This window comes from Sus scrofa, chromosome 4, assembly GCF_000003025.6.
Source record: "Sus scrofa isolate TJ Tabasco breed Duroc chromosome 4, Sscrofa11.1, whole genome shotgun sequence".
Taxonomy (NCBI): domain Eukaryota; kingdom Metazoa; phylum Chordata; class Mammalia; order Artiodactyla; family Suidae; genus Sus; species Sus scrofa.
In genome coordinates, this window is record NC_010446.5 from 130,747,334 (window position 1) to 130,757,229 (window position 9,896).

General features: G+C 42.9%; 1 protein-coding gene across 1 annotated transcript in view; it reads left to right on the forward strand.

Moving 5' to 3' along the window:
* The window catches only part of SYDE2 (synapse defective Rho GTPase homolog 2), a 47,403-nt gene extending 44,994 nt beyond the window's left edge, over positions 1-2,409 (forward strand). The window contains 1 exon segment of the mRNA XM_001928224.7: positions 27-2,409. Within this exon segment, the coding sequence (XP_001928259.4) occupies positions 27-526 (500 nt within the window). The 3' untranslated portion in view covers positions 527-2,409.

Genomic DNA, 9,896 nt, shown 5'->3' on the forward strand with positions numbered 1-9,896 from the left:
CACTAAAGCAAATTTATTGTTTCTAGTGCAACGTTTAGCTATCAAAGAGTCAGCAGACAGTTTGTTCCCAGAGCAGACGTCTTCTCTGAATTATCTGCGGCGGAAGAAAGAACGACCTCACCTGTTAAATTTGAGGGGCACTGGTCCATGCAGAGCACTGAGGCCAAGGCCAACGCGGTTAGACAGTCCACTTAGTAATCGTTATGCAGGGGACTGGAGCAGCTGCGGAGAAGACTACCTGTTAAATACAAAAGAGGCTTTGAGGAATGTGGATTATGATGACATCCCCACGGAAGACAGAGAAAATGCAGAAAACCGTAGCAAAATGTATGACCCAGACATCATGATGCAACAGCCAGCTCCCGCTTCCGAAGGGTGTCCATTTCAGACGTATTTGACCATGCAGACCGCTGGGTCCACGGTGGACCGCACCGTCAATCTCAGAGATCTCCAAGAGAGTATTGATACTTTGATTGGAAATCTGGAACGTGAGCTCAGCAAAACCAAGCTTGCTATGAGTGCTTGAGTTTTGTTTTTTTCGTAATGTCTTAAGTTTCACGTCAGTCTTTCTCGCTTTCTTATATTTCTCACCATCATGTTTAAATTGTTTTACTCTTGAAACCCGTCAGTTACTAAGCAGTTCATGTGACTCAGTTAAAAACACCATTCATTAATATAATTCTACTTATTTCCTTAGAACCTTTTTCTTGAGATAAAGATAACTTGGACTTCTCAAGGATATTTTATTAAATCTTGCCGATTCGGTGGAGGTAACTTTAAAGTGCACTTCTAAGGTTCAGAGAAGTTACTAGTCCCTCAAGACTTTTGTGCTTTATAGGAAGTGCTTTTCTGGAGCTGAAACATCTTCCTTCTAGAGGAAGCTTGTGGCTGGCTGCCCAGTCCGGTCTGCAGGATGAGTCCATGCATACTGCAATGTCATTCCATCGCATTGCGTTTGCAATGCAAATGCTGCTGGAAGAAAACCTTTTTATAAATAAAAGTAAAATTATACAACTATTAATGTATTCTGTATTAACATTCAGTAATTATTTAAGCTTATAAAATTAAGTATTTTTATAATCCCCAAAAGATGTCTATAGTTATAATGCATATATGTATAGGTATTAGAATGGGGGAGGGGTTGACTGCAGAGGCACATGTATCTTTAAAATATGTCATGAGGCCAAAATCATTCAGGGAAAGAACATTTAAAGGAGTATTTGCATAAAAATAACTTGAACCAAAATACTTTAAGAACATCTGAATAGAAAAAATACTTTCTTTTTTTGATTCATAGAAAGTCACAATATCCCCAGGGAGAAGTCATCCTTTAAATTGAAATCTTCTAACTTTTTAAGGGATTAAGTGCTTAGATTTCTACACTGGTGACTTAAATTAAAAAATCTTCGACTATTCCATGCATTTTTATGTTCTGCTTTTTAAAACAAAGTAATTATATTTAGAGCATATTTATTTGTAGTAGTACACATATAACTTTGACTTTATAATTATCTTCATTTGTTTCTAAAGAAATCTTGCCAGTATAATACTATGTTATTGATTTTTAAAAATTAACTTATTTTGGTTCAGTATATCTACAAGATAGTCACTGTAGCAATCACAACAGTGTTTGACAATGTAAATCTAGAGGCCGTTTTTATTAAATTGGAAAGTATTTTTTTAAATTTTTATACCTACAGAATAATTTTAAAATTATAATAAAATTTGAATCACCAACTTAAAGATGTAGCAGCCATTAAAAAACTGACTTCTCAATGTTTTTCTAAATATTATTTAACTGTTTCTATGCAATATACATGGGTAAATGGAACATCTTGTTATTTAATTTGAAATTTTACTCGTTAGAAAACCAAATAAATAACTATTTTTATATGGAATTTTCATTTTTAAAGCTTTGTATAGCAATCCAGAAGAATACCAAAAGAATATGTGACACACACACACACACACACACACACACACACACAGTCAAAAGAAATGTACCTTAAATGTTTTATGAGAAGACTGTCTTCTTTGTTTTGTTTGCTGTATCGAGTACATTGTATGAATCAAGTTGTTCCAGAAGTGTAAACGTTTTATTAAAATATTATAACTTTGGTGTCGATGCTGTTAATTGTGATAATTTTTAAGGATCACTTATTTTAAAGTCATTCCTTTCAAGTGAACATGTGGAGGTCCTGGGCCGTCATGTGTTATCTGTAAACATGTGTGATGACATCCTTCTGTCCAAAACTGGGTTGTCCAGAACCTCCAGTACTTTAAGGGCCACACCTATTTTGCTTCACTGTTTTGGATGGGAATAGTTTTAATCTCTGTTATTTTAAGCAGAAAATACTAAACATTTGTTGTTTAAATCACTGTTATAATAAACTGCTTTTGTGGACTCTGCTGTAGTGGTCAGTAGGCTTATGCCTGTATTTTAACTGGTCTTTTCCTTCGAACCCTTTCTCGAGTTTTTATACCTGCTGTTTATAGTCTTCTGGGATCTTCCTACACTGTTAGACAATCAACTTTTATTCCCTTCTAAGCCTGCCAGCCCTCATGGTTTTTAGGATTGTGTGTAAAAGCAATTTTAATTTTAGGGCGTGTACTTGAACAGACATTTTAAACAACTCGGGGAGAGAGAAAATAAAAAGCTTTCCTCCCTGCTGCCTACGCCAGTCCTGCTTCTCGGGAGAAGCAGCCCCTTTTTATTCTTTAGGTTGCTCCCTCCATCCGGCTAAGTTTACCGCTGTTTCTGGCTTTGTCGTCTACGCGGTTCTCCGTCGTCGTCCATGATGATAAGCAGTCTATCTCCCTCAGCACTCCTCTCCACGTGCGGGTTTGTTTTTTTTTTTTTCCTGCTTTTTAGGGCTGCACCTGCACATGTGGAGGGTCCCGGCTAGGGGTCGAATTGGAGCGGTAGCCGCCAGCCTACACCACAGCCACAGCAACGCCCAATCCTTAACCCATGGAGCGAGGCCAGGGATCGAACCTGTGTCCTCATGGTTCCTAGTCGCCACGATGGGAACTCCTATAACTATTAACTAGTGATTGTTATTCCCTGACCCATCATTTTGAAGCGGTACCTCTTGGCTCCACACTGTGGAAACGACCAAGCCTGTACTTTCCAACTCGCCACAGCCCTTTACTTCCAACCCCTGTCGGTGACACTATTAGCTTGTATAATCAGCTGTTAATAGATGCGTATTATTTTGGAGAGCCACACTTACGTTTTTCCTTTGTATATTGATTCTAAAAACCCACAAATCTGTAACTCATAGTTGTCCTAGATAGTGCAGAGGTATTCGTGGGTAAACCAGGTCACTCCATCTCCAATCATATTATCAAGTCTGGATACTGTACACTGATTTAAGTTCAAATGGACTCTTTTATCTCACAGCCATCAACTTCTCCAGTCATGCCATCTGTCTTTTGCTTCATAATTGGGTCATGGCTTTTGAAGATTTTAAATTTTCCTGGAGTAAGTAATTGCCCCCCCTCCTTTTTTTGAAGAAAACTAAATTTCTTCACTGGAACACTTCACCATACAGTTGAATTACCAGATTTGTTCAGAGTACTTTTAGCTCTCATCTTGGGATTCTTGAAGTATTTTCTTGCCTTTATTTTTCTTTGACAGAAGGAAAATATTTTCTTCACTATAACTCTGAGATCATTTTAAGCTTCTTAATCAGCTTCGTCAAACTTGGGCAAAGTGATTTTTAGCTGTTATCTGGGATAAATTTTCTTTGCATTTCCATGTGCTACTTTTTTTGATATCCTATTCTTTCTTGATTTCATTTCTTTTTCTGCTTTGTTTGCTGAAGTATATGTATAAGCACTCCCCCCAGCCTCCCAAACGGGGCGCATGGAATATAAACTGTGAGTCCTTGGGTGTCTGACAAGGCCTTTATTTCTCACTTACACCTCACTGTGCGATTGGGCTTGCAGTTCTAGGTTCAAACTCATTTTCCTTTAGAACTTGGAAGACATTTCTCTATTATCTTCTCTATTAGCATCCAGTTTTGCAGCAATCCGGGCAAGAAAGGTGGTAATTGAGACAGGAGAGGGTAAGAGAAGTGGTGAGAAGTAGTTGTATTTTCTTTTTTCTTTTTCTTTTTTTTTTTGCTATTTCTTGGGCCGCTCCCGTGGCATATGGAGGTTCCCAGGCTAGGGGTCGAGTCGGAGCTGTAGCCGCCAGCCTACGCCAGAGCCACAGCAACGCGGGATCCGAGCCGCTTCTGCAAACCTACACCACAGCTCACGGCAACGCCGGATCCTTAACCCACTGAGCAAGGGCAGGGACCGAACCTGCAACCTCATGGTTCCTAGTTGGATTCGTTAACCACTGCGCCACGACGGGAACTCCTGTATTTTCAATGTACTTCGAATAGGAGCCTAAGAAATCTGCCAGTGGACTGCCAGAAGGGCCTAAGTCCGAGTGGCTGAAGGGGGAGCTGCTCAAATGAGACTGAGACGACTGTGGCATTTTTAAATGCGTTCCTGGTGAGATGGACGGTGCTATGCATTTTTGGTCTTTTTTTCATGTTTTTAAGTTTTATTGAAGGATAGTTGATTTACAACGTTGTATTAACTTCTGCTGTATAACAAACTGATTCAGTTAAACGTAGACACATATCCACTCTTTCTCGGACTTTTCCATCTAGGTTATCACAGAATGTTGAGCCGAGTTCCCTGTGCTGGCCAGCACATCCCCGTATACAACGCAACGTCCGTTCCACGGACAAAGGTGTGGCTGTTGCTGTTATGAAGACGGTGGTTATTAAAGTGCCTTACAAAGTCCTGTTAGCTGCTGAGTACCCCTACTTCTGTACCTGGTATTGATGCCCATCGCATCACTGCCAGAGCAGGAAAGGAAGACTTCCCAACTGTCTAAGCAAAGCCCCACATCTTTGGAAGTTTTCAGACTGTGCAACTTCATATTAGGGACCCTAAAGAAACAGGTTTGGGAGTGATACTGTTCCTGGAAAGCATTTAGTTCCAGGCGCCAGAGTGGCTTAAGCTGAGTAATTTATAATTTCAGGTCATCAACTTTTAGGTACTTGGATGGTGATGAGATGGTGTTATGTTCACGAATAATAACAAGTCCCAATTTGAGTCTCGCTGACCTGAGCAATTCGGTACAAGGAGGAAGGCCATTTGCCCTGCCCAGTGTTCACTTTGAATTCCGTAAGGCGCCTCCGTGATAAACACTCCTGATGCCAAGTCCCGGCAGAAGCCTCGGACTGTGTGCCCCAGCTCCCAGGAGAGCAATCAGGCAGCCTCGTCCCTGAAACGCAGGCAAAGGCACATGCCGCGAGGGTGAGAAAGGGACTCCGACGCAGAGCAGTCACGGGCGTCCTCGGCAGTCCCCGAGGCTGGACTCCACCCTGTTGCCTCAAACCTGGAGTCTTTCTCCTACCCTCGTGCACAACCTGGCAGCAGTCTGACGACGCCAGACCACGGCCTGTGCGCCTCAGTTGTCACTGCTAGCGCCCTGATCCAGGCCACCGTCATCTCTTCTGTTTTATCGCTTTGTTGCCACTCTGTGCCCTCCACGCCCACAGTCCTCCGCCCATAGAAGCTAAAGCACACCCTTGGCGAGAGCAGCCCCTCCGCTCCCGGGCTTCGCCCCCCCCCCGCTTTGGCAACACTAAGGACCTCGTTCCTGTCCTGGGATCTTCGCACTTGTCATCCACAGGCACTGGAAGGCTCCTTACCCACGTCTGACTTGGGTGGCTTTTTTGTCATCTTGCGTCTGCTTAAATACCAACCCAATCAGTACCCGCTTCGAGAACCGGGGGAGGAAGACGATGGGGATGTCTGGTTTTCGAAACGAGAACAAAATAGTTATGCTACTATCTGATCAAGCTGTGGACAGTTATAATTTTGGAAAATGTCTCCTGCCTTCTTTTCTTTTCCTTCTGTCTTTCTCTTATTTTTTTGGCCACAGTTTTGGCACGCAGAAATTCCCAGGCCTGGGGTCAATCCTGCTCCACAGCAGCAACCAAGGCCTCTGCACCACAAGGGAACTCCCCTGGCTTGTTTTCACCAAGATGTTTATAAAAATCTGAAATCTCCTTGTTTGATTATCATCTGGGTCTGCTTTTCTTGAGTGTAATTTCTCGGCGGCAGCAGGGAACTTGTACATCTAGTTCGTTGCTATGCGCCTGGGACTGACAGCGTAGATGTTCGGTTCATTATTAATAAGTGAGCGACTAAACAGAGATTCTTGGAGAGTGGTTATCTTTTACCAGGAAAAGACTAAGGACCAGAGCTGCAAAGCCAATGTGATTTTTTCAAATATTTATTCCGGAGCAATAAATCACTTATGGTTAAGAAAGTGATGCTTGCTTTCTTTTTTTCTTTTTAAAATGATTTGTGTTTCTTTTGGAACTAGAGCGGCATTTGGAAAATTACTGACTTAAAAGTTGTGGGTTGGTAATTTTGGGTAATTTTTTGCTGCAGAATTCAGAACAATTGTTTAAATGATATGCGTATGAAAAAGTACATCTCGCCATGAGAAAGAAAAGGTTTTCAAGAAAGCTGCTGTGAAAATGCATCATTTATTTTTTATAGAAACCATCATGAAAATATCCTCCTAATTTTTATGTACTTTTTACTACAGTTGGAGAAAGCTATTTTTCATTTTATTCAAAATGTTTTCATAAAGTTAAATGAACCCTATAAGTAACATTCCTTTTCTTACTTTAGAGAGAACAGCAGAGACCATTTTGAGGACAGGCACTACATTTAATATTTTTATTTTTCTCAAACAAGTGTTTGAGTAAATGAGAAAAATGCCTATACATTGTCCCTGAGTTGGGTTAACTTAATCCTTATTTGTTCAATAAAGCCATTGGCACGCTTCTAAGTCAGCTGAGGTAATCTTCCTTTTTTGGCTTAGCGGCGATATTATGTCGTGAAAACTTGGTGTCGGCCCCAATAGTCTACATACTTCCTGGACTGGAGGTTCTACTCTTCAAATAAACTTCTAAGGAGAGTGTAAAATTCCAACTCTGGAAAAGCACAGTGGGTATTAAATCCAGAAAAGGGGAAGTCCCTTCCCTTCCAGATGTTTTTGTGAAAGTGATGAGCCTGCAGTTCATGTCTTTTCACAACTGCGGATACTGAGCAGTGACCCCTTGTTCCTGACCTTTGTTCTAGAAAAGGGATCCTATTTGCACCTGTTCTTGCCTGACGTCATACCCACCCCCGGTGCCAGTGTAAAGCCCATGTTTTAACCTAAGAGCAAATATGAATCATTAGGTAAGTGACAAAAGCTTGTCTAAACCTGGTAGACGGGAAATGGCAGAGCATAAAGTGCTGTCTGTCCTAGGTTATGAGTCTGTGTTTGATCTGTACATGATGTCACAACTCACCTGTGAAGTCAACCAAATCTGTACATAAGAGAAGGCACTTTGATGTCTTTTTTCATCAACACTTTATTACAAACATTTTAAAGCATAAAAAAAGTTGAAAATTATACAGTGAACACTCCTATCTACCACCTAGATTCTATAATTGTTAGCATTTTGCTGTATTTGCTTGATCAAATATCTATGTATCTACCATTACTGTCTTAATTTCGGATACGTTTTAAAGTAAGTCATAGACTTCCAGCACATGCCACAATGTGTCATTTTGGACACAAAAAAAGTGAATTGGAGATAAACTTTGTGTAATTATAACCAACCTCTAAAAGAGTCATGTAACACGTGAGTTCCACACATTCTCGGTTTCATCGTTGTTGGAAAGATCCGTGGTATGAGTAGCCTTTAAAAAGTAGTGCGTATTTTGGGTATACCTTGCGTTCCTTTCCACATTTTCAGCTATTATCCCAGACTTCCATCCCTCGCAGATAACCTTTACAATTTCTACCACATTCAAGTACCCTGTGTAATATTATTATCACATTTTCCCTAGATTTTTTTCAATTAAATTTATTATTAAGCTAAAACTTCATGTGGCTGCTGTAACCAACCAGGGCCCTATGGGGCTCCTGGGCACTGAAGGCTTTCTGGGTCCCCCATTTCTTGTTTTTACGAAAAGAGGCCTCCTTCAGCCACTGTGACCTTCCCTGAGTTCCCAGGGGCAGGTTCAGACAGGTGCTAGTCAGGGAAGGAAGGGGAGGCAGAGACCAGGGAGGAACAGGCAAGAAACGGGTAGTACAGCCCTGGGGCAGGATCCTGGGTCCCTCTCAAGGGATACATAGGATAACATAGGTGTCTTACGCACCTAAGAGAAAAGTTATATTCCTTATGCTTTTTTTACTCTATTTTTGTCTTTTTGGGGCCCCATCCTCAGCATATGGAGGTTCCCAGGCTAGGGGTCCAATCTGAGCTACAGCTGCTGGCCTACACCACAGCCAGAACAACTCGGGATCCAAGCTGTGTCTGTGACCTACACCACAGCTTGCAGTAACGCCAGATTCTTAACCCACTGAGCGAGGCCAGCGATTGAACCTGCAACCTCATGGTTCCTAGTCGGATTCGCTTCTGCTGCGCCACGACAGGAACTCCGTAAAATTGAACAGCTTAGAGTTCTTCCTTGTCCTTCTCCCTGGCTTAATTGCACCCTAAACACAATCACCTGTGAGCTAAAGATGAGGCACCCTGGGGACGATGGCCTGTGGGTTAAAGATTACTAGCATATGATGTTTTGCAGGAACTTTCCTAGTTTGTTCTCATCTCTGATCATACACCCTTTTCTGGGATTTCCTGCTGTGACACAGTGGAAACAAATCCGACTGGCATCCATGAGGATGTGGGTTCAATCCCTGGCATCGCTCAATGCATTAATGATCCGGTGTTGCCTTGAGCTATGGTGTAGGCTGAAGATGTGGCTCAGATCCTGGGTTGCTGTGGCTGTGGTGTAGGCCAGCAGGTGTAGCTCCAATTTGACCTCCAGCCTGGGAAGTTCCACATGGTGAGAGTGTGGCCCTAAAAAGCAAAAACTACAAGCAAACAAAAAACACCCTTTTCACAAGTACCGTTATTCTCGGCACTAACCTAGAAGACCCCCACTGTGATCAGGCTGAGGTCTCCTGACTCCAGCTTCCAGGACTCAGATTCCCCCAGAGAAGGAAGGATGCATGTCTGCCCCCATCCTGACTCTTATCTGAAACCTGGTTTTTCTCTTTTAGACTATGAAACTCCCTGCAATTCTTCTCCAGTGCGAGGGCATGGGTTTTAAGGCATTAGCCTGCCATGGCCTCCTTTGCCTGGCAAAGCAATAAAAGCTATTTTTTTCTCCACCCAAAGCTCTGTTTCTGCGGTTCTATTCAGCGCCCGTGGACAGAGGCCAAGTTTCAGCAACACCACCATAAATGGAAAACCAGTGTCATATGCCGCAGACAAGTTAATCACACACATTTTTTCAATACACTGGAGTAAATTCACAGTGTACACCTTGGCGTGCATGCCACACAGGGAAATGCTGGATGATAGTCCCTGTTCTTTCCAATTTTCCTACCACCTATCTTGGGAGACAGGAACAGTCAAGGCTGCCCTGGAAGGAGCCTGGGCCCAGGCATGACACCAGGCTGCTCTCCTGTCGAGCAGCAAAAGCAGCACATCCGGATTTGCCCAGGTCTCACCCTGAGCCGCGACGGGGAGAGCGGGTGGGTTTCCCAGCAGGCCTCGGGTCGGAGGTCTGTCTGCAGCCTGTCTGAGACAAGTCCCACTGGGGCCCCTTGTCCTGAGCCTGTGCTGTTGCCCCGTTGGCTCTGCCAGCTCACACGGGCAGGAGCAGAGCCCAAGCCGAATCCCTGCAGCCTGGGTTCCTGTTCTGGGGTCGTTTCAGGGCTGTCGCCCCGACTACAGTTTTTGTTTTGTTTCTTATTACACGTTTGGCCCCCTCCTGCCGACAGGTCTTTCTTCCCGCCAGCTGTGCGT